The 24,908-nt window shown below is 52.8% G+C and overlaps 1 protein-coding gene across 1 annotated transcript in view; it reads left to right on the top strand.

Moving 5' to 3' along the window:
* The window catches only part of mkrn2 (makorin, ring finger protein, 2), a gene marked incomplete at its 3' end in the record, with an annotated part of 38,105 nt that overhangs the window by 3,549 nt on the left and 9,648 nt on the right, over positions 1 to 24,908 (top strand). The window contains exon 3 of the mRNA XM_045217951.1: positions 871 to 1,061. Within this exon, the coding sequence (XP_045073886.1) occupies positions 871 to 1,061 (191 nt within the window). The remainder of the gene's footprint in view (positions 1 to 870; positions 1,062 to 24,908) is intronic.

The following is a 24,908-nucleotide window of genomic DNA, read 5'->3' on the forward strand; positions in this document are numbered from 1 at the left end:
ACCAAGTCGATGTGCAGGGGTACCCAGTACCAAGTCGATGTGCAGGGGTACCAGTACCAAGTCGATGTGCAGGGGGTACCAGTACCAAGTCGATGTGCAGGGGTACCAGTACCAAGTCGATGTGCGGGGTACCAGTACCAAGTCGATGTGCTGGGGTACCAGTACCAAGTCGATGTGCTGGGGTACCAGTACCAAGTCGATGTGCGGGGTACCAGTACCAAGTCGATGTGCTGGGGTACCAGTACCAAGTCGATGTGCAGGGGTACCAGTACCAAGCCGATGTGCAGGGGTACCAGTACCAAGTCGATGTGCAGGGGTACCAGTACCAAGTCGATGTGCAGGGGTACCAGTACCAAGTCGATGTGCTGGGGTACCAGTACCAAGTCGATGTGCAGGGGTACCAGTACCAAGTCGATGTGCAGGGGTACCAGTACCAAGTCGATGTGCAGGGGTACCAGTACCAAGTCGATGTGCAGGGGTACCAGTACCAAGTCGATGTGCAGGGGTACCAGTACCAAGTCGATGTGCTGGGGTACCAGTACCAAGCCGATGTGCAGGAGTACGAGGTAATTGAGGTAGATACATACATATAACTAGGAATAAAGTGACTAGGCAACAGCTAGATAACAAACAGTAGCAGCAGTTTAGGTGATCAAAGTTGATTGGTCGTGTGCACAGATTAGCAGATGTTAAAGCAGGTGCAGTGAAATGCTTATGTTTCTAGCTCCAACAGTGCAGTAAGTGACTAACAGTACAATACCAATACATAATCCCCAATCTACAGTCACTGTATGAGTTTTATGCACATAGTCCAACCATCGTGTTCAATAAATATCTGTTATTATGATGGTGTGTGACTCTGTGTTGTAGGTATGACCACATCAAGCCGGCTGGTGGTGGTGGAGGAGGGAGAGGTGTGCCCATGGACCTCCCTAACAGAAACCCCATCACTGCTGGGGCCTTCATCCCCCCTGGTGTCGCTGTCCCTGGCTCTCCAGGCCCCTCCGCACCCCCACCCAGGCACAATGGAGGGAAGAAACCCCTGGTGCTGAGAGATAGAGGTACAGTAGTAGAACCCCCTGGTGCTGAGAGATAGGGCTACAGTAGTAGAACCCCCCTGGTGCTGAGAGATAGAGGTACAGTAGTAGACACCCCCTGGTGCTGAGAGATAGAGGTACAGTAGTAGAACCCCCTGGTGCTGAGAGATAGGGCTACAGTAGTAGAACCCCCTGGTGCTGAGAGATAGAGGTACAGTAGTAGAACCCCCTGGTGCTGAGAGATAGAGGTACAGTAGTAGAACCCCCTGGTGCTGAGAGATAGAGGTACAGTAGTAGAACCCCCTGGTGCTGAGAGATAGAGGTACAGTAGTAGACACCCCCTGGTGCTGGGAGATAGCGGTACAGTAGTAGAACCCCCTGGTGCTGAGAGAGAGCGCTACAGTAGTAGACACCCCCTGGTGCTGAGAGATAGGGCTACAGTAGTAGAACCCCCTGGTGCTGAGAGATAGAGGTACAGTAGTAGAACCCCCTGGTGCTGAGAGATAGCGCTACAGTAGTAGAACCCCCTGGTGCTGAGAGATAGAGGTACAGTAGTAGAACCCCCTGGTGCTGAGAGATAGCGCTACAGTAGTAGACACCCCCTGGTGCTGAGAGATAGGGCTACAGTAGTAGAACCCCCTGGTGCTGAGAGATAGAGGTACAGTAGTAGAACCCCCTGGTGCTGAGAGATAGCGCTACAGTAGTAGAACCCCCTGGTGCTGAGAGATAGCGCTATAGTAGTAGAACCCCCTGGTGCTGAGAGATAGAGGTACAGTAATAGAACCCCCTGGTGCTGAGAGATAGCGCTATAGTAGTAGAACCCCCTGGTGCTGAGAGATAGAGGTACAGTAGTAGAACCCCCTGGTGCTGAGAGATAGAGGTACAGTAGTAGAACCCCCTGGTGCTGAGAGATAGCGCTACAGTAGTAGAACCCCCTGGTGCTGAGAGATAGAGGTACAGTAGTAGAACCCCTGGTGCTGAGAGATAGAGGTATAGTAGTAGAACCCCCTGGTGCTGGGAGATAGAGGTACAGTAGTAGAACCCCCTGGTGCTGAGAGATAGAGGTACAGTAGTAGAACCCCCTGGTGCTGAGAGATAGCACTACAGTAGTAACCCCTGGTGCTGAGAGATAGAGGTACAGTAGTAGAACCCCCTGGTGCTGATAGAGAGAGGTACAGTAGTAGAACCCCCTGTTGCTGAGAGATAGCGCTACAGTAGTAGAACCCCCTGGTGCTGAGAGATAGAGGTACAGTAGTAGAACCCCCTGGTACTGGGAGATAGAGGTACAGTAGTAGAACCCCCTGGTGCTGGGAGATAGCGCTACGGTAGTAGAACCCCCTGGTGCTGGGAGATAGCGCTACAGTAGTAACTCCTGGTGCTGAGAGATAGCGCTACAGTAGTAGAACCCCCTGGTGCTGATAGAGAGAGGTACAGTAGTAGAACCCCCTGTTGCTGAGAGATAGAGGTACAGTAGTAGAACCCCCTGGTGCTGAGAGATAGAGGTACAGTAGTAGAACCCCCTGGTACTGGGAGATAGAGGTACAGTAGTAGAACCCCCTGGTGCTGGGAGATAGCGCTACGGTAGTAGAACCCCCTGGTGCTGGGAGATAGCGCTATAGTAGTAGAACCCCCTGGTGCTGGGAGATAGCGCTACAGTAGTAGAACCCCCTGGTGCTGGGAGATAGAGGTACAGTAGTAGAACCCCCTGGTGCTGAGAGATAGAGGTACAGTAGTAGAACCCCCTGGTGCTGAGAGATAGCGCTACAGTAGTAGAACCCCCTGGTGCTGAGAGATAGAGGTACAGTAGTAGAACCCCTGGTGCTGAGAGATAGAGGTATAGTAGTAGAACCCCCTGGTGCTGGGAGATAGAGGTACAGTAGTAGAACCCCCTGGTGCTGAGAGATAGAGGTACAGTAGTAGAACCCCCTGGTGCTGAGAGATAGCGCTACAGTAGTAACCCCTGGTGCTGAGAGATAGAGGTACAGTAGTAGAACCCCCTGGTGCTGATAGAGAGAGGTACAGTAGTAGAACCCCTGGTGCTGGGAGATAGAGGTACAGTAGTAGAACCCCCTGGTGCTGGGAGATAGCGCTATAGTAGTAGAACCCCCTGGTGCTGAGAGATAGAGGTACAGAAGTAGAACCCCCTGGTGCTGGGAGATAGAGGTACAGTAGTAGAACCCCCTGGTGCTGGGAGATAGCGCTACAGTAGTAGAACCCCCTGGTGCTGGGAGATAGCGCTATAGTAGTAGAACCCCCTGGTGCTGGGAGATAGCGCTACAGTAGTAGAACCCCCTGGTGCTGGGAGATAGCGCTATAGTAGTAGAACCCCCTGGTGCTGGGAGATAGCGCTATAGTAGTAGAACCCCCTGGTGCTGAGAGAGATAGGGCTACAGTAGTAGAACCCCCCTGGTGCTGAGAGATAGAGGTACAGTAGTAGAAACCCCTGGTGCTGGGAGATAGAGGTACAGTAGTAGAACCCCTGGTGCTGAGAGATAGGGCTACAGTAGTAGAAACCCCTGGTGCTGGGAGATAGCGCTACAGTAGTAGAACCCCCTGGTGCTGAGAGATAGCGCTACAGTAGTAGAACCCCCTGGTGCTGAGAGATAGAGGTACAGTAGTAGAACCCCCTGGTGCTGAGAGATAGAGGTACAGTAGTAGAACCCCCTGGTGCTGAGAGATAGGGCTACAGTAGTAGAACCCCCTGGTGCTGAGAGATAGAGGTACAGTAGTAGAACCCCCTGGTGCTGAGAGATAGCGCTACAGTAGTAGAACCCCTGGTGCTGAGAGATAGCGCTACAGTAGTAGAACCCCCTGGTGCTGAGAGATAGCGCTACAGTAGTAGAAACCCCTGGTGCTGGGAGATAGCGCTACAGTAGTAACCCCTGGTGCTGGGAGATAGCGCTATAGTAGTAGAACCCCCTGGTGCTGAGAGATAGAGGTACAGTAGTAGAACCCCCTGGTGCTGAGAGATAGAGGTACAGTAGTAGAACCCCCTGGTACTGGGAGATAGAGGTACAGTAGTAGAACCCCCTGGTGCTGGGAGATAGCGCTACGGTAGTAGAACCCCTGGTGCTGGGAGATAGCGCTACAGTAGTAACTCCCTGGTGCTGAGAGATAGCGCTACAGTAGTAGAACCCCCTGGTGCTGATAGAGAGGTACAGTAGTAGAACCCCCTGTTGCTGAGAGATAGAGGTACAGTAGTAGAACCCCCTGGTGCTGAGAGATAGAGGTACAGTAGTAGAACCCCCTGGTACTGGGAGATAGAGGTACAGTAGTAGAACCCCCTGGTGCTGGGAGATAGCGCTACGGTAGTAGAACCCCCTGGTGCTGGGAGATAAGCGCTATAGTAGTAGAACCCCCTGGTGCTGGGAGATAGCTACAGTAGTAGAACCCCCTGGTGCTGGGAGATAGAGGGTACAGTAGTAGAACCCTGGTGCTGAGAGATAGAGGTACAGTAGTAGAACCCCCTGGTGCTGGGAGATAGCGGTACAGTAGTAGAACCCCCTGGTGCTGAGAGATAGAGGTACAGTAGTAGAACCCCCTGGTGCTGAGAGATAGAGGTACAGTAGTAGAACCCCCTGGTGCTGGGAGATAGAGGTACAGTAGTAGAACCCCTGGTGCTGAGAGATAGAGCTACAGTAGTAGAACCCCCTGGTGCTGGGAGATAGCGCTACAGTAGTAACTCCTGGTGCTGAGAGATAGCGCTACAGTAGTAGAACCCCCTGGTGCTGATAGAGAGGTACAGTAGTAGAACCCCCTGGTGCTGGGAGATAGAGGTACAGTAGTAGAACCCCTGGTACTGGGAGATAGAGGTACAGTAGTAGAACCCCCTGGTGCTGGGAGATAGCGCTACAGTAGTAGAACCCCCTGGTGCTGGGAGATAGCGCTATAGTAGTAGAACCCCCTGGTGCTGGGAGATAGCGCTACAGTAGTAGAACCCCCTGGTGCTGGGAGATAGAGGTACAGTAGTAGAACCCCCTGGTGCTGAGAGATAGAGGTACAGTAGTAGAACCCCCTGGTGCTGAGAGATAGCGCTACAGTAGTAGAACCCCCTGGTGCTGGGAGATAGAGGTACAGTAGTAGAACCCCTGGTGCTGAGAGATAGAGGTATAGTAGTAGAACCCCCTGGTGCTGGGAGATAGAGGTACAGTAGTAGAACCCCCTGGTGCTGAGAGATAGAGGTACAGTAGTAGAACCCCCTGGTGCTGAGAGATAGCGCTACAGTAGTAACCCCTGGTGCTGAGAGATAGAGGTACAGTAGTAGAACCCCCTGGTGCTGATAGAGAGAGGTACAGTAGTAGAACCCCCTGGTGCTGGGAGATAGAGGTACAGTAGTAGAACCCCTGGTGCTGGGAGATAGCGCTATAGTAGTAGAAACCCCTGGTGCTGAGAGATAGAGGTACAGAAGTAGAACCCCTGGTGCTGGGAGAGATAGAGGTACAGTAGTAGAACCCCTGGTGCTGGGAGATAGCCGCACAGTAGTAGAACCCCCTGGTGCTGGGAGATAGCGCTATAGTAGTAGAACCCCCTGGTGCTGGGAGATAGCGCTACAGTAGTAGAACCCCCTGGTGCTGGGAGATAGCGCTATAGTAGTAGAACCCCCTGGTGCTGGGAGATAGCGCTATAGTAGTAGAACCCCTGGTGCTAGAGAGATAGGGGCTACAGTAGTAGAACCCCTGGTGCTGAGAGATAGAGGTACAGTAGTAGAACCCCCTGGTGCTGGGAGATAGAGGTACAGTAGTAGAACCCCCTGGTGCTGAGAGATAGGGCTACAGTAGTAGAAACCCCTGGTGCTGGGAGATAGCGCTACAGTAGTAGAACCCCCTGGTGCTGAGAGATAGCGCTACAGTAGTAGAACCCCCCTGGTGCTGAGAGATAGAGGTACAGTAGTAGAACCCCTGGTGCTGAGAGATAGAGGTACAGTAGTAGAACCCCCTGGTGCTGAGAGATAGAGCTACAGTAGTAGAAACCCCCTGGTGCTGAGAGATAGAGGTACAGTAGTAGAACCCCCTGGTGCTGAGAGATAGCGCTACAGTAGTAGAACCCCTGGTGCTGAGAGATAGCGCTACAGTAGTAGAACCCCCTGGTGCTGAGAGATAGAGCTACAGTAGTAGAAACCCCCTGGTGCTGGGAGATAGCGCTACAGTAGTAACCCCTGGTGCTGGGAGATAGCGCTATAGTAGTAGAACCCCCTGGTGCTGAGAGATAGAGGTACAGTAGTAGAACCCCCTGGTGCTGAGAGATAGAGGTACAGTAGTAGAACCCCCTGGTACTGGGAGATAGAGGTACAGTAGTAGAACCCCCTGGTGCTGGGAGATAGCGCTACGGTAGTAGAACCCCCTGGTGCTGGGAGATAGCGCTATAGTAGTAGAACCCCCTGGTGCTGGGAGATAGAGGTACAGTAGTAGAACCCCCTGGTGCTGAGAGATAGAGGTACAGTAGTAGAACCCCCTGGTGCTGAGAGATAGCGCTACAGTAGTAACCCCTGGTGCTGAGAGATAGCGCTACAGTAGTAGACACCCCCTGGTGCTGAGAGATAGAGGTACAGTAGTAGAACCCCCCTGGTGCTGAGAGATAGAGGTACAGTAGTAGAACCCCCTGGTGCTGAGAGATAGAGGTACAGTAGTAGAACCCCCTGGTACTGGGAGATAGAGGTACAGTAGTAGAACCCCTGGTGCTGGGAGATAGGACGGTAGTAGAACCCCCTGGTGCTGGGAGAGTAGCGCTATAGTAGTAGAACCCCCTGGTGCTGGGAGATAGAGGTACAGTAGTAGAACCCCCTGGTGCTGAGAGATAGAGGTACAGTAGTAGAACCCCTGGTGCTGAGAGATAGAGCTACAGTAGTAGAACCCCTGGTGCTGGGAGATAGAGGCTACAGTAGTAGAACCCCTGGTGCTGAGAGATAGAGGTACAGTAGTAGAACCCCCTGGTGCTGGGAGATAGAGGTACAGTAGTAGAACCCCCTGGTGCTGGGAGATAGCGCTACAGTAGTAGAACCCCCTGGTGCTGGGAGATAGCGCTATAGTAGTAGAACCCCCTGGTGCTGGGAGATAGCGCTACAGTAGTAGAACCCCCTGGTGCTGGGAGATAGCGCTATAGTAGTAGAACCCCCTGGTGCTGGGAGATAGAGGTACAGTAGTAGAACCCCTGGTGCTGAGAGATAGCTACAGTAGTAGAACCCCCTGGTGCTGAGAGATAGCGCTACAGTAGTAGAACCCCCTGGTGCTGGGAGATAGCGCTATAGTAGTAGAACCCCTGGTGCTGGGAGATAGCGCTACGGTAGTAGAACCCCCTGGTGCTGGGAGATAGCGCTATAGTAGTAGAACCCCCTGGTGCTGGGAGATAGCGCTATAGTAGTAGAACCCCCTGGTGCTGAGAGATAGGGCTACAGTAGTAGAACCCCTGGTGCTGAGAGATAGAGGTACAGTAGTAGAACCCCCTGGTGCTGGGAGATAGAGGTACAGTAGTAGAACCCCCTGGTGCTGAGAGATAGGGCTACAGTAGTAGAAACCCCTGGTGCTGGGAGATAGCGCTACAGTAGTAGAACCCCCTGGTGCTGAGAGATAGCGCTACAGTAGTAGAACCCCTGGTGCTGAGAGATAGAGGTACAGTAGTAGAACCCCCTGGTGCTGAGAGATAGGGCTACAGTAGTAGAACCCCCTGGTGCTGAGAGATAGAGCTACAGTAGTAGAACCCCTGGTGCTGAGAGATAGCGCTACAGTAGTAGAACCCCTGGTGCTGAAAGATAGCGCTACAGTAGTAGAACCCCCTGGTGCTGAGAGATAGCGCTACAGTAGTAGAAACCCCTGGTGCTGGGAGATAGCGCTACAGTAGTAACCCCTGGTGCTGGGAGATAGCGCTACAGTAGTAGAACCCCCTGGTGCTGAGAGATAGAGGTACAGTAGTAGAACCCCCTGGTGCTGAAAGATAGAGGTACAGTAGTAGAACCCCCTGGTGCTGAGAGATAGAGGTACAGTAGTAGAAACCCCCTGGTGCTGGGAGATAGAGGTACAGTAGTAGAACCCCCTGGTGCTGAGAGAGAGAGGTACAGTAGTAGAACCCCTGGTGCTGAGAGATAGGGCTACAGTAGTAGAACCCCCTGGTGCTGAGAGATAGCGCTACAGTAGTAGAACCCCCTGGTGCTAGAGAGATAGAGGTACAGTAGTAGAACCCCCTGGTGCTGGGAGATAGCGCTACAGTAGTATAACCCCCTGGTGCTGAGAGAGAGAGGTACAGTAGTAGAACCCCTGGTGCTGAGAGATAGCGCTATAGTAGTAGAACCCCCTGGTGCTGAGAGATAGAGGTACAGTAGTAGAACCCCCTGGTGCTGAGAGATAGAGGTACAGTAGTAGAACCCCCTGGTGCTGAGAGATAGAGGTACAGTAGTAGAACCCCCTGGTGCTGAGAGATAGAGGTACAGTAGTAGAACCCCTGGTGCTGAGAGATAGAGGTACAGTAGTAGAACCCCCTGGTGCTGGGAGATAGACGTACAGTAGTAGAACCCCTGGTGCTGAGAGATAGGTACAGTAGTAGAACCCCCTGGTGCTGAGAGATAGAGGTACAGTAGTAGAACCCCCTGGTGCTGGGAGATAGCGCTACAGTAGTAGAACCCCCTGGTGCTGAGAGATAGAGGTACAGTAGTAGAACCCCCTGGTGCTGAGAGATAGAGGTACAGTAGTAGAACCCCTGGTGCTGAGAGATAGAGGTACAGTAGTAGAACCCCCTGGTGCTGAGAGATAGAGGTACAGTAGTAGAACCCCCTGGTGCTGAGAGATAGAGGTACAGTAGTAGAACCCCCTGGTGCTGGAGAGATAGAGGTACAGTAGTAGAACCCCCTGGTGCTGAGAGATAGAGGTACAGTAGTAGAACCCCCTGGTGCTGAGAGATAGCGCTACAGTAGTAGAACCCCCTGGTGCTGAGAGATAGAGGTACAGTAGTAGAACCCCCTGGTGCTGAGAGATAGGGGTACAGTAGTAGAACCCCTGGTGCTGAGAGATAGCGCTACAGTAGTAGAAACCCCTGGTGCTGAGAGATAGAGGTACAGTAGTAGAACCCCCTGGTGCTGGGAGATAGCGCTACAGTAGTATAACCCCCTGGTGCTGAGAGAGAGAGGTACAGTAGTAGAACCCCTGGTGCTGAGAGATAGCGCTATAGTAGTAGAACCCCCTGGTGCTGGGAGAGATAGAGGTACAGTAGTAGAACCCCCTGGTGCTGAGAGATAGAGGTACAGTAGTAGAACCCCTGGTGCTGAGAGATAGAGGTACAGTAGTAGAACCCCTGGTGCTGAGAGATAGAGGTACAGTAGTAGAACCCCCTGGTGCTGAGAGATAGAGGTACAGTAGTAGAACCCCCTGGTGCTGAGAGATAGAGGTACAGTAGTAGAACCCCCTGGTGCTGGGAGATAGAGCTACAGTAGTAGAACCCCCTGGTGCTGAGAGAGAGAGGTACAGTAGTAGAACCCCCTGGTGCTGAGAGATAAGGCTACAGTAGTAGAACCCCCTGGTGCTGAGAGATAGAGCTACAGTAGTAGAACCCCCTGGTGCTGAGAGATAGAGGTACAGTAGTAGAAACCCCCTGGTGCTGAGAGAGAGGCTACAGTAGTAGAACCCCCTGGTGCTGAGAGATAGAGGTACAGTAGTAGAACCCCCTGGTGCTGAGAGATAGCGCTACAGTAGTAGAACCCCCTGGTGCTGGGAGAGAGCAGTACAGTAGTAGAACCCCCTGGTGCTGAGAGATAGGGCTACAGTAGTAGAACCCCCTGGTGCTGAGAGATAGCGCTACAGTAGTAGAACCCCCTGGTGCTGAGAGATAGAGGTACAGTAGTAGAACCCCCTGGTGCTGGGAGATAGCGCTACAGTAGTAGAACCCCCTGGTGCTGAGAGAGAGAGGTACAGTAGTAGAACCCCCTGGTGCTGAGAGATAAGCTACAGTAGTAGAAACCCCTGGTGCTGAGAGAAGGGCTACAGTAGTAGAACCCCCTGGTGCTGAGAGATAGAGGTACAGTAGTAGAACCCCCTGGTGCTGAGAGATAGAGGTACAGTAGTAGAACCCCTGGTGCTGAGAGATAGAGGCTACAGTAGTAGAACCCCCTGGTGCTGGGAGATAGCGCTACAGTAGTATAACCCCCTGGTGCTGAGAGATAGAGGTACAGTAGTAGAACCCCCTGGTGCTGAGAGATAGAGGTACAGTAGTAGAACCCCCTGGTGCTGAGAGATAGAGGTACAGTAGTAGAACCCCCTGGTGCTGAGAGATAGAGGTACAGTAGTAGAACCCCCTGGTGCTGGGAGATAGCGCTACAGTAGTAGAACCCCCTGGTGCTGAGAGAGAGGTACAGTAGTAGAACCCCCTGGTGCTGAGAGATAGAGCTACAGTAGTAGAACCCCCCTGGTGCTGAGAGAGAGGTACAGTAGGGAACCCCTGGTGCAGTGAGTAGTAGAAACCCCTGGTGCTGAGAGATAGAGTACAGTAGTAGAACCCCTGGTGCTGAGAGATAGAGGTACAGTAGTAGAACCCCCTGGTGCTGAGAGATAGAGGTACAGTAGTAGAACCCCCTGGTGCTGAGAGATAGAGGTACAGTAGTAGACACCCCTGGTGCTGAGAGATAGAGCTACAGTAGTAGAACCCCCCTGGTGCTGAGAGATAGAGGTACAGTAGTAGAACCCCCAGGTGCTGAGAGATAGAGGTACAGTAGTAGAACCCCCTGGTGCTGAGAGATAGAGGGTACAGTAGTAGAACCCCCTGGTGCTGAGAGATAGGGCTACAGTAGTAGAACCCCCCTGGTGCTGAGAGAGAGGTACAGTAGTAGAACCCCCTGGTGCTGAGAGAGAGAGGTACTGTAGTAGAACCCCCTGGTGCTGAGAGATAGAGGTACAGTAGTAGAACCCCTTGGTGCTGAGAGATAGAGGTACAGTAGTAGACACCCCCTGGTGCTGGGAGATAAGCGGTACAGTAGTAGAACCCCTGGTGCTGAGAGAGAGCGCTACAGTAGTAGACACCCCCTGGTGCTGAGAGATAGGGCTACAGTAGTAGAACACCTGGTGCTGAGAGATAGAGGTACAGTAGTAGAACCCCCTGGTGCTGGAGAGATAGCGCTACAGTAGGAGATCCCCCTGGTGCTGAGAGATAGCGCTATAGTAGTAGAACCCCCTGGTGCTGAGAGATAGAGGGTACAGTAGTAGAACCCCCCTGGTGCTGAGAGATAGCGCTACAGTAGTAGAACCCCCTGGTGCTGAGAGATAGAGGTACAGTAGTAGAACCCCCTGGTGCTGAGAGATAGCGCTACAGTAGTAGACACCCCCTGGTGCTGAGAGATAGAGGTACAGTAGTAGAACCCCTGGTGCTGAGAGATAGCGCTACAGTAGTAGAAACCCCCTGGTGCTGAGAGATAGAGCTATAGTAGTAGAACCCCCTGGTGCTGAGAGATAGAGGTACAGTAGTAGAACCCCCTGGTGCTGAGAGATAGCGCTATAGTAGTAGAAACCCCCTGGTGCTGAGAGATAGAGGTACAGTAGTAGAACCCCCTGGTGCTGAGAGATAGAGGTACAGTAGTAGAACCCCCTGGTGCTGAGAGATAGCGCTACAGTAGTAACCCCTGGTGCTGAGAGATAGAGGTACAGTAGTAGAACCCCCTGGTGCTGAAGATAGAGGTACAGTAGTAGAAACCCCCTGTGTGCTGAGAGATAGCGCTACAGTAGTAGAAACCCCTGGTGCTGAGAGATAGGGCTACAGTAGTAGAACCCCCTGGTGCTGAGAGATAGAGGTACAGTAGTAGAACCCCTGGTGCTGGGAGATAGAGGTACAGTAGTAGAACCCCTGGTGCTGAGAGATAGAGGTACAGTAGTAGAACCCCCTGGTGCTGAGAGATAGCGCTACAGTAGTAACCCCCTGGTGCTAGAGAGATAGAGGTACAGTAGTAGAACCCCTGGTGCTGAGAGAGAGGTACAGTAGTAGAACCCCCTGGTGCTGAGAGATAGCGCTACAGTAGTAGAAACCCCTGGTGCTGAGAGAGAGGGCTACAGTAGTAGAACCCCCTGGTGCTGAGAGATAGAGGTACAGTAGTAGAACCCCCTGGTGCTGAGAGATAGAGGTACAGTAGTAGAACCCCCTGGTGCTGAGAGATAGAGGTACAGTAGTAGAACCCCCTGGTGCTGGGAGATAGCGCTACAGTAGTATAACCCCCTGGTGCTGAGAGAGAGAGGTACAGTAGTAGAACCCCCTGGTGCTGAGAGATAGGGCTACAGTAGTAGAACCCCCTGGTGCTGGGAGATAGCGCTACAGTAGTAGCTCCTGGTGCTGAGAGATAGAGGTACAGTAGTAGAACCCCCTGGTGCTGAGAGATAGAGGTACAGTAGTAGAACCCCCTGTTGCTGAGAGATAGAGGTACAGTAGTAGAACCCCCTGGTGCTGAGAGATAGAGGTACAGTAGTAGAACCCCCTGGTGCTGGGAGATAGAGGTACAGTAGTAGAACCCCCTGGTGCTGGGAGATAGCGCTACGGTAGTAGAACCCCCTGGTGCTGGGAGATAGCGGTACAGTAGTAGAACCCCTGGTGCTGGGAGATAGCGGTACAGTAGTAGAACCCCCTGGTGCTGAGAGATAGAGGTACAGTAGTAGAACCCCCTGGTGCTGAGAGATAGAGGTACAGTAGTAGAACCCCCTGGTGCTGAGAGATAGCGCTACAGTAGTAGAACCCCTGGTGCTGAGAGATAGAGGTACAGTAGTAGAACCCCCTGGTGCTGAGAGATAGAGGTACAGTAGTAGAACCCCCTGGTGCTGGGAGATAGAGGTACAGTAGTAGAACCCCCTGGTGCTGAGAGATAGAGGTACAGTAGTAGAACCCCCTGGTGCTGAGAGATAGCGCTACAGTAGTAGAACCCCTGGTGCTGAGAGATAGCGGCTACAGTAGTAGAACCCCCTGGTGCTGATAGAGAGGTACAGTAGTAGAACCCCCTGTTGCTGAGAGATAGAGGTACAGTAGTAGAACCCCCTGGTACTGGGAGATAGAGGTACAGTAGTAGAACCCCCTGGTGCTGGGAGATAGCGCTACGGTAGTAGAACCCCCTGGTGCTGGGAGATAGCGCTATAGTAGTAGAACCCCTGGTGCTGGGAGATAGCGCTACAGTAGTAGAAACCCCCTGGTGCTGGGAGATAGAGGTACAGTAGTAGAACCCCCTGGTGCTGAGAGATAGAGGTACAGTAGTAGAACCCCCCTGGTGCTGAGAGATAGCGCTACAGTCGTAGAACCCCCTGGTGCTGAGAGATAGAGGTACAGTAGTAGAACCCCTGGTGCTGAGAGATAGAGGTATAGTAGTAGAACCCCCTGGTGCTGGGAGATAGAGGTACAGTAGTAGAACCCCCTGGTGCTGGGAGATAGAGGTACAGTAGTAGAACCCCCTGGTGCTGAGAGATAGCGCTACAGTAGTAACCCCTGGTGCTGAGAGATAGAGGTACAGTAGTAGAACCCCCTGGTGCTGATAGAGAGAGGTACAGTAGTAGAACCCCCTGGTGCTGGGAGATAGAGGTACAGTAGTAGAACCCCCTGGTGCTGGGAGATAGCGCTATAGTAGTAGAACCCCCTGGTGCTGAGAGATAGAGGTACAGAAGTAGAACCCCCTGGTGCTGGGAGATAGAGGTACAGTAGTAGAACCCCCTGGTGCTGGGAGATAGCGCTACAGTAGTAGAACCCCCTGGTGCTGGGAGATAGCGCTATAGTAGTAGAACCCCCTGGTGCTGGGAGATAGCGCTACAGTAGTAGAACCCCCTGGTGCTGGGAGATAGCGCTATAGTAGTAGAACCCCCTGGTGCTGGGAGATAGCGCTATAGTAGTAGAACCCCCTGGTGCTGAGAGATAGGGCTACAGTAGTAGAACCCCCTGGTGCTGAGAGATAGAGGTACAGTAGTAGAACCCCCTGGTGCTGGGAGATAGAGGTACAGTAGTAGAACCCCCTGGTGCTGAGAGATAGGGCTACAGTAGTAGAACCCCCTGGTGCTGGGAGATAGCGCTACAGTAGTAGAACCCCCTGGTGCTGAGAGATAGCGCTACAGTAGTAGAACCCCCTGGTGCTGAGAGATAGAGGTACAGTAGTAGAACCCCCTGGTGCTGAGAGATAGAGGTACAGTAGTAGAACCCCCTGGTGCTGAGAGATAGGGCTACAGTAGTAGAACCCCCTGGTGCTGAGAGATAGAGGTACAGTAGTAGAACCCCCTGGTGCTGAGAGATAGCGCTACAGTAGTAGAACCCCTGGTGCTGAGATAGCGCTACAGTAGTAGAACCCCCTGGTGCTGAGAGATAGCGCTACAGTAGTAGAAACCCCCTGGTGCTGGGAGATAGCGCTGCAGTAGTAACCCCTGGTGCTGGGAGATAGCGCTATAGTAGTAGAACCCCCTGGTGCTGAGAGATAGAGGTACAGTAGTAGAACCCCCTGGTGCTGAGAGATAGAGGTACAGTAGTAGAACCCCCTGGTACTGGGAGATAGAGGTACAGTAGTAGAACCCCCTGGTGCTGGGAGATAGCGCTACGGTAGTAGAACCCCCTGGTGCTGGGAGATAGCGCTATAGTAGTAGAACCCCCTGGTGCTGGGAGATAGAGGTACAGTAGTAGAACCCCTGGTGCTGAGAGATAGAGGTACAGTAGTAGAACCCCCTGGTGCTGGAGAGATAGCGCTACAGTAGTAGACCCCCTGGTGCTGAGAGATAGCGCTACAGTAGTAGACACCCCCCTGGTGCTGAGAGATAGAGGTACAGTAGTAGAAACCCCCTGGTGCTGAGAGATAGAGGTACAGTAGTAGAACCCCCTGGTGCTGAGAGATAGAGGTACAGTAGTAGAACCCCCTGGTACTGGGAGATAGAGGTACAGTAGTAGAACCCCCTGGTGCTGGGAGATAGAGCTACGGTAGTAGAACCCCCTGGTGCTGGGAGATAGCGCTATAGTAGTAGAACCCCCTGGTGCTGAGAGATAGAGGTACAGTAGTAGAACCCCCTGGTGCTGAGAGATAGGGGTACAGTAGTAGAACCCCCTGGTGCTGAGAGATAGCGCTACAGTAGTAGAACCCCCTGGTGCTGGGAGATAGAGGTACAGTAGTAGAACCCCCTGGTGCTGAGAGATAGAGGTACAGTAGTAGAACCCCCTGGTGCTGGGAGATAGAGGTACAGTAGTAGAACCCCCTGGTGCTGGGAGATAGCGCTACAGTAGTAGAACCCCCTGGTGCTGGGAGATAGCGCTATAGTAGTAGAACCCCCTGGTGCTGGGAGATAGCGCTACAGTAGTAGAACCCCCTGGTGCTGGGAGATAGCGCTATAGTAGTAGAACCCCCTGGTGCTGGGAGATAGAGGTACAGTAGTAGAACCCCCTGGTGCTGAGAGATAGCGCTACAGTAGTAGAACCCCCTGGTGCTGAGAGATAGCGCTACAGTAGTAGAACCCCCTGGTGCTGGGAGATAGCGCTATAGTAGTAGAACCCCCTGGTGCTGGGAGATAGCGCTACAGTAGTAGAACCCCCTGGTGCTGGGAGATAGCGCTATAGTAGTAGAACCCCCTGGTGCTGGGAGATAGCGCTATAGTAGTAGAACCCCCTGGTGCTGAGAGATAGGGCTACAGTAGTAGAACCCCCTGGTGCTGAGAGATAGAGGTACAGTAGTAGAACCCCCTGGTGCTGGGAGATAGAGGTACAGTAGTAGAACCCCCCTGGTGCTGAGAGATAGGGCTACAGTAGTAGAAACCCCTGGTGCTGAGAGATAGCGGTACAGTAGTAGAACCCCCTGGTGCTGAGAGATAGGCGCTACAGTAGTAGAACCCCCTGGTGCTGAGAGATAGAGGTACAGTAGTAGAACCCCCTGGTGCTGAGAGATAGGGCTACAGTAGTAGAACCCCCTGGTGCTGAGAGATAGAGGTACAGTAGTAGAACCCCCTGGTGCTGAGAGATAGCGCTACAGTAGTAGAACCCCTGGTGCTGAAAGATAGCGCTACAGTAGTAGAACCCCCTGGTGCTGAGAGATAGCGCTACAGTAGTAGAAACCCCCTGGTGCTGGGAGATAGCGCTACAGTAGTAACCCCTGGTGCTGGGAGATAGCGCTATAGTAGTAGAACCCCCTGGTGCTGAGAGATAGAGGTACAGTAGTAGAACCCCCTGGTGCTGGGAGATAGCGCTACAGTAGTAGAACCCCCTGGTGCTGGGAGATAGAGGTATAGTAGTAGAACCCCCTGGTGCTGGGAGATAGAGGTACAGTAGTAGAACCCCCTGGTGCTGAGAGATAGCGCTACAGTAGTAGAACCCCCTGGTGCTGGGAGATAGAGGTACAGTAATAGAACCCCCTGGTGCTGAGAGATAGAGGTACAGTAGTAGAACCCCCTGGTGCTGGGAGATAGAGGTACAGTAGTAGAACCCCCTGGTGCTGGGAGATAGCGCTACAGTAGTAGAACCCCCTGGTGCTGGGAGATAGCGCTATAGTAGTAGAACCCCCTGGTGCTGGGAGATAGCGCTACAGTAGTAGAACCCCCTGGTGCTGGGAGATAGAGGGCACAGTAGTAGAACCCCCTGGTGCTGGGAGATAGAGGTACAGTAGTAGAACCCCCTGGTGCTGAGAGATAGCGCTACAGTAGTAGAACCCCCTGGTGCTGAGAGATAGCGCTACAGTAGTAGAACCCCCTGGTGCTGGGAGATAGCGCTATAGTAGTAGAAACCCCTGGTGCTGGGGAGATAGCGCTACAGTAGTAGAACCCCCTGGTGCTGGGAGATAGCGCTATAGTAGTAGAACCCCCTGGTGCTGAGAGATAGAGCTATAGTAGTAGAACCCCCTGGTGCTGAGAGATAGGGCTACAGTAGTAGAACCCCCTGGTGCTGAGAGATAGAGGTACAGTAGTAGAACCCCCTGGTGCTGGGAGATAGAGGTACAGTAGTAGAACCCCCTGGTGCTGAGAGATAGGGCTACAGTAGTAGAAACCCCTGGTGCTGGGAGATAGCGCTACAGTAGTAGAACCCCCTGGTGCTGAGAGATAGCGCTACAGTAGTAGAACCCCCTGGTGCTGAGAGATAGAGGTACAGTAGTAGAACCCCCTGGTGCTGAGAGATAGGGCTACAGTAGTAGAACCCCCTGGTGCTGAGAGATAGAGGTACAGTAGTAGAACCCCCTGGTGCTGAGAGATAGCGCTACAGTAGTAGAACCCCTGGTGCTGAAAGATAGCGCTACAGTAGTAGAACCCCCTGGTGCTGAGAGATAGCGCTACAGTAGTAGAAACCCCTGGTGCTGGGAGATAGCGCTACAGTAGTAACCCCTGGTGCTGGGAGATAGCGCTATAGTAGTAGAACCCCCTGGTGCTGAGAGATAGAGGTACAGTAGTAGAACCCCCTGGTGCTGAAAGATAAAGGTACAGTAGTAGAACCCCCTGGTGCTGAGAGATAGAGGTACAGTAGTAGAACCCCCTGGTGCTGGGAGATAGAGGTACAGTAGTAGAACCCCCTGGTGCTGAGAGAGAGAGGTACAGTAGTAGAACCCCCTGGTGCTGAGAGATAGGGCTACAGTAGTAGAACCCCCTGGTGCTGAGAGATAGCGCTACAGTAGTAGAACCCCCTGGTGCTGAGAGATAGAGGTACAGTAGTAGAACCCCCTGGTGCTGGGAGATAGCGCTACAGTAGTATAACCCCCTGGTGCTGAGAGAAGAGGTACAGTAGTAGAACCCCTGGTGCTGAGAGATAGCGCTATAGTAGTAGAACCCCCTGGTGCTGAGAGATAGAGGTACAGTAGTAGAACCCCCTGGTGCTGAGGGAGATAGAGGTACAGTAGTAGAACCCCCTGGTGCTGAGAGATAGAGGTACAGTAGTAGAAACCCCTGGTGCTGAGAGATAGAGGTACAGTAGTAGAACCCCCTGGTGCTGAGAGATAGAGGTACAGTAGTAGAACCCCCTGGTGCTGGGAGATAGCGCTACAGTAGTATAAACCCCCTGGTGCTGAGAGAGAGAGGTACAGTAGTAGAACCCCCTGGTGCTGAGAGATAGGGCTACAGTAGTAGAACCCCTGGTGCTGAGAGATAGAGCTACAGTAGTAGAACCCCTGGTGCTGAGAGATAGAGGTACAGTAGTAGAACCCCTGGTGCTGAGAGATAGAGGTACAGTAGTAGAACCCCCTGGTGCTGAGAGATAGAGGTACAGTAGTAGAACCCCCTGGTGCTGAGAGATAGAGGTACAGTAGTAGAACCCCCTGGTGCTGAGAGATAGAGGTACAGTAGTAGAACCCCCTGGTGCTGGGAGATAGCGCTACGTAGTAGAAACCCCCTGGTGCTAGAGAGAGAGGTACAGTAGTAGAACCCCCTGGTGCTGAGAGATAGGGCTACAGTAGTAGAACCCCCTGGTGCTGAGAGATAGAGGTACAGTAGTAGAACCCCCTGGTGCTGAGAGATAGAGGTACAGTAGTAGAACCCCTGGTGCTGAGAGATAGAGGTACAGTAGTAGAACCCCCTGGTGCTGAGAGATAGAGGTACAGTAGTAGAACCCCCTGGTGCTGAGAGATAGAGGTACAGTAGTAGAACCCCCTGGTGCTGGGAGATAGCGCTACAGTAGTAGAACCCCCTGGTGCTGAGAGAGAGAGGTACAGTAGTAGAACCCCCTGGTGCTGAGAGATAGGGCTACAGTAGTAGAACCCCCTGGTGCTGAGAGATAGCGCTACAGTAGTAGAACCCCCTGGTGCTGAGAGATAGAGGTACAGTAGTAGAACCCCCTGGTGCTGGGAGATAGCGCTACAGTAGTATAACCCCCTGGTGCTGAGAGAGAGAGGTACAGTAGTAGAACCCCCTGGTGCTGAGAGATAGCGCTACAGTAGTAGAACCCCCTGGTGCTGAGAGATAGAGGTACAGTAGTAGAACCCCCTGGTGCTGAGAGATAGAGGTACAGTAGTAGAACCCCCTGGTGCTGAGAGATAGAGGTACAGTAGTAGAACCCCCTGGTGCTGAGAGATAGAGGTACAGTAGTAGAACCCCCTGGTGCTGAGAGATAGAGGTACAGTAGTAGAACCCCCTGGTGCTGAGAGATAGAGGTACAGTAGTAGAACCCCCTGGTGCTGGGAGATAGCGCTACAGTAGTAGAACCCCTGGTGCTGAGAGAGAGAGGTACAGTAGTAGAAACCCCCTGGTGCTGAGAGATAGGGCTACAGTAGTAGAACCCCTGGTGCTGAGAGATAGCGCTACAGTAGTAGAACCCCTGGTGCTGAGGAGATAGAGGTACAGTAGTAGAACCCCTGGTGCTGAGAGATAGGGCTACAGTAGTAGAACCCCCTGGTGCTGAGAGATAGAGGTACAGTAGTAGAACCCCCTGGTGCTGAGAGATAGCGCTACAGTAGTAGAACCCCTGGTGCTGAGAGAGAGAGGTACAGTAGTAGAACCCCCTGGTGCTGAGAGATAGGGCTACAGTAGTAGAACCCCCTGGTGCTGAGAGATAGCGCTACAGTAGTAGAACCCCTGGTGCTGAGAGATAGAGGTACAGTAGTAGAACCCCCTGGTGCTGGGAGATAGCACTACAGTAGTAGAACCCCCTGGTGCTGAGAGAGAGAGGTACAGTAGTAGAACCCCCTGGTGCTGAGAGATAGCGCTACAGTAGTAGAAACCCCTGGTGCTGAGAGAGAGGGCTACAGTAGTAGAACCCCCTGGTGCTGAGAGATAGAGGTACAGTAGTAGAACCCCCTGGTGCTGAGAGATAGAGGTACAGTAGTAGAACCCCCTGGTGCTGAGAGATAGAGGTACAGTAGTAGAACCCCCTGGTGCTGGGAGATAGCGCTACAGTAGTATAACCCCCTGGTGCTGAGAGATAGAGGTACAGTAGTAGAACCCCCTTGTGCTGAGAGATAGAGGTACAGTAGTAGAACCCCCTGGTGCTGAGAGATAGAGGTACAGTAGTAGAACCCCTGGTGCTGAGAGATAGAGGTACAGTAGTAGAACCCCCTGGTGCTGGGAGATAGCACTACAGTAGTAGAACCCCCTGGTGCTGAGAGAGAGAGGTACAGTAGTAGAACCCCTGGTGCTGAGAGATAGAGGCTACAGTAGTAGAACCCCCTGGTGCTGAGAGATAGAGGTACAGTAGTAGAAACCCCTGGTGCTGAGAGATAGAGGTACAGTAGTAGAACCCCTGGTGCTGAGAGATAGAGGTACAGTAGTAGAACCCCCTGGTGCTGAGAGATAGAGGTACAGTAGTAGAACCCCCTGGTGCTGAGAGATAGAGGTACAGTAGTAGAACCCCCTGGTGCTGAGAGATAGAGGTACAGTAGTAGACACCCCCTGGTGCTGAGAGATAGGGCTACAGTAGTAGAACCCCTGGTGCTGAGAGATAGAGGTACAGTAGTAGAACCCCTGGTGCTGAGAGATAGAGGTACAGTAGTAGAACCCCTGGTGCTGAGAGATAGAGGTACAGTAGTAGAACCCCCTGGTGCTGAGAGATAGGGCTACAGTAGTAGAACCCCCCTGGTGCTGAGAGAGAGGTACAGTAGTAGAACCCCCTGGTGCTGAGAGAGAGAGGTACTGTAGTAGAACCCCCTGGTGCTGAGAGATAGAGGTACAGTAGTAGAACCCCCTTGTGCTGAGAGATAGAGGTACAGTAGTAGACACCCCCTGGTGCTGGGAGATAGCGGTACAGTAGTAGAACCCCCTGGTGCTGAGAGAGAGCGCTACAGTAGTAGACACCCCCTGGTGCTGAGAGATAGGGCTACAGTAGTAGAACCCCCTGGTGCTGAGAGATAGAGGTACAGTAGTAGAACCCCCTGGTGCTGAGAGATAGCGCTACAGTAGGAGAACCCCCTGGTGCTGAGAGATAGCGCTATAGTAGTAGAACCCCCTGGTGCTGAGAGATAGAGGTACAGTAGTAGAACCCCCTGGTGCTGAGAAATAGCGCTACAGTAGTAGAACCCCCTGGTGCTGAGAGATAGAGGTACAGTAGTAGAACCCCCTGGTGCTGAGAGATAGCGCTACAGTAGTAGACACCCCCTGGTGCTGAGAGATAGAGGTACAGTAGTAGAACCCCTGGTGCTGAGAGATAGCGCTACAGAGTAGAACCCCCTGGTGCTGAGAGATAGCGCATAGTAGTAGAACCCCTGGTGCTGAGAGATAGAGGTACAGTAGTAGAACCCCCTGGTGCTGAGAGATAGCGCTACAGTAGTAGAACCCCCTGGTGCTGAGAGATAGAGGTATAGTAGTAGAACCCCCTGGTGCTGAGAGATAGAGGTACAGTAGTAGAACCCCCTGGTGCTGAGAGATAGCGCTACAGTAGTAGAACCCCCTGGTGCTGAGAGATAGAGGTACAGTAGTAGAACCCCCTGGTGCTGAGAGATAGAGGTACAGTAGTAGAACCCCCTGGTGCTGAGAGATAGCGCTACAGTAGTAGAACCCCCTGGTGCTGAGAGATAGAGGTACAGTAGTAGAACCCCCTGGTGCTGAGAGATAGAGGTACAGTAGTAGAACCCCCTGGTGCTGGGAGATAGAGGTACAGTAGTAGAACCCCCTGGTGCTGAGAGATAGAGGTACAGTAGTAGAACCCCCTGGTGCTGAGAGATAGCGCTACAGTAGTAACCCCTGGTGCTGAGAGATAGAGGTACAGTAGTAGAACCCCCTGGTGCTGATAGAGAGAGGTACAGTAGTAGAACCCCCTGGTGCTGAGAGATAGCGCTACAGTAGTAGAAACCCCTGGTGCTGAGAGAGAGGGCTACAGTAGTAGAACCCCCTGGTGCTGAGAGATAGAGGTACAGTAGTAGAACCCCCTGGTGCTGAGAGATAGAGGTACAGTAGTAGAACCCCCTGGTGCTGAGAGATAGAGGTACAGTAGTAGAACCCCCTGGTGCTGGGAGATAGCGCTACAGTAGTATAACCCCCTGGTGCTGAGAGAGAGGTACAGTAGTAGAAACCCCCTGGTGCTGAGAGATAGGGCTACAGTAGTAGAACCCCTGGTGCTGAGAGATAGCGCTACAGTAGTAGAACCCCCTGGTGCTGAGAGAGAGAGGTACAGTAGTAGAACCCCCTGGTGCTGAGAGATAGGGCTACAGTAGTAGAACCCCCTGGTGCTGAGAGATAGAGGTACAGTAGTAGAACCCCCCTGGTGCTGAGAGATAGAGGTACAGTAGTAGAACCCCCTGGTGCTGAGAGATAGAGGTACAGTAGTAGAACCCCTGGTGCTGAGAGATAGAGGTACAGTAGTAGAACCCCTGGTGCTGAGAGATAGAGGTACAGTAGTAGAACCCCCTGGTGCTGAGAGATAGAGGTACAGTAGTAGACCCCCCTGGTGCTGAGAGATAGGGCTACAGTAGTAGAACCCCTGGTGCTGAGAGATAGAGGTACAGTAGTAGAACCCCTGGTGCTGAGAGATAGAGGTACAGTAGTAGAACCCCCTGGTGCTGAGAGATAGAGGTACAGTAGTAGAACCCCCTGGTGCTGAGAGATAGGGCTACAGTAGTAGAACCCCCCTGGTGCTGAGAGAGAGGTACAGTAGTAGAACCCCCTGGTGCTGAGAGAGAGAGGTACTGTAGTAGAACCCCCTGGTGCTGAGAGATAGAGGTACAGTAGTAGAACCCCCTGGTGCTGAGAGATAGAGGTACAGTAGTAGAACCCCCTGGTGCTGAGAGATAGAGGTACAGTAGTAGAACCCCCTGGTGCTGAGAGATAGGGCTACAGTAGTAGAACCCCCCTGGTGCTGAGAGAGAGGTACAGTAGTAGAACCCCCTGGTGCTGAGAGAGAGAGGTACTGTAGTAGAACCCCCTGGTGCTGAGAGATAGAGGTACAGTAGTAGACACCCCCTGGTGCTGGGAGATAGCGGTACAGTAGTAGAACCCCCTGGTGCTGAGAGATAGAGGTACAGTAGTAGAACCCCCTGGTGCTGAGAGATAGCGCTACAGTAGGAGAACCCCCTGGTGCTGAGAGATAGCGCTATAGTAGTAGAACCCCCTGGTGCTGAGAGATAGAGGTACAGTAGTAGAACCCCCTGGTGCTGAGAGAAGAGGGCTACTGTAGTAGAACCCCTGGTGCTGAGAGATAGAGGTACAGTAGTAGAACCCCCTGGTGCTGAGAGATAGAGGTACAGTAGTAGAACCCCTGGTGCTGAGAGAGAGCGCTACAGTAGTAGAACCCCCTGGTGCTGAGAGATAGAGGTACAGTAGTAGAACCCCCTGGTGCTGAGAGATAGCGCTACAGTAGTAGACACCCCCTGGTGCTGAGAGATAGAGGTACAGTAGTAGAACCCCCTGGTGCTGAGAGATAGCGCTACAGTAGTAGAACCCCCTGGTGCTGAGAGATAGCGCTATAGTAGTAGAACCCCCTGGTGCTGAGAGATAGAGGTACAGTAGTAGAACCCCCTGGTGCTGAGAGATAGCGCTATAGTAGTAGAACCCCCTGGTGCTGAGAGATAGAGGTACAGTAGTAGAACCCCCTGGTGCTGAGAGATAGAGGTACAGTAGTAGAACCCCCTGGTGCTGAGAGATAGCGCTACAGTAGTAGAACCCCCTGGTGCTGAGAGATAGAGGTACAGTAGTAGAACCCCCTGGTGCTGAGAGATAGAGGTACAGTAGTAGAACCCCCTGGTGCTGGGAGATAGAGGTACAGTAGTAGAACCCCTGGTGCTGAGAAATAGAGGTACAGTAGTAGAACCCCCTGGTGCTGAGAGATAGCGCTACAGTAGTAACCCCTGGTGCTGAGAGATAGAGGTACAGTAGTAGAAACCCCCTGGTGCTGATAGAGAGAGGTACAGTAGTAGAACCCCCTGGTGCTGAGAGATAGCGCTACAGTAGTAGAAACCCCTGGTGCTGAGAGAGAGGGCTACAGTAGTAGAACCCCCTGGTGCTGAGAGATAGAGGTACAGTAGTAGAACCCCCTGGTGCTGAGAGATAGAGGTACAGTAGTAGAACCCCCTGGTGCTGAGAGATAGAGGTACAGTAGTAGAACCCCTGGTGCTGGGAGATAGCGCTACAGTAGTATAACCCTGGTGCTGAGAGAGAGAGGTACAGTAGTAGAACCCCTGGTGCTGAGAGATAGGGCTACAGTAGTAGAACCCCCTGGTGCTGAGAGATAGCGCTACAGTAGTAGAACCCCCTGGTGCTGAGAGAGAGAGGTACAGTAGTAGAACCCCCTGGTGCTGAGAGATAGGGCTACAGTAGTAGAACCCCCTGGTGCTGAGAGATAGAGGTACAGTAGTAGAACCCCCTGGTGCTGAGAGATAGAGGTACAGTAGTAGAACCCCCTGGTGCTGAGAGATAGAGGTACAGTAGTAGAACCCCCTGGTGCTGAGAGATAGAGGTACAGTAGTAGAACCCCCTGGTGCTGAGAGATAGAGGTACAGTAGTAGAACCCCCCTGGTGCTGAGAGAGAGGTACAGTAGTAGAACCCCCTGGTGCTGAGAGAGAGAGGTACTGTAGTAGAACCCCCTGGTGCTGAGAGATAGAGGTACAGTAGTAGAACCCCCTTGTGCTGAGAGATAGAGGTACAGTAGTAGACACCCCCTGGTGCTGGGAGATAGCGGTACAGTAGTAGAACCCCCTGGTGCTGAGAGAGAGCGCTACAGTAGTAGACACCCCCTGGTGCTGAGAGATAGGGCTACAGTAGTAGAACCCCCTGGTGCTGAGAGATAGAGGTACAGTAGTAGAACCCCCTGGTGCTGAGAGATAGCGCTACAGTAGGAGAACCCCCTGGTGCTGAGAGATAGCGCTATAGTAGTAGAACCCCCTGGTGCTGAGAGATAGAGGTACAGTAGTAGAACCCCCTGGTGCTGAGAGATAGCGCTACAGTAGTAGAACCCCCTGGTGCTGAGAGATAGAGGTACAGTAGTAGAACCCCCTGGTGCTGAGAGATAGCGCTACAGTAGTAGACACCCCCTGGTGCTGAGAGATAGAGGTACAGTAGTAGAACCCCCTGGTGCTG

The sequence above is a fragment of the Coregonus clupeaformis genome, unplaced genomic scaffold, assembly GCF_020615455.1.
Source record: "Coregonus clupeaformis isolate EN_2021a unplaced genomic scaffold, ASM2061545v1 scaf1283, whole genome shotgun sequence".
Classification (NCBI taxonomy): Eukaryota; Metazoa; Chordata; class Actinopteri; order Salmoniformes; family Salmonidae; genus Coregonus; species Coregonus clupeaformis.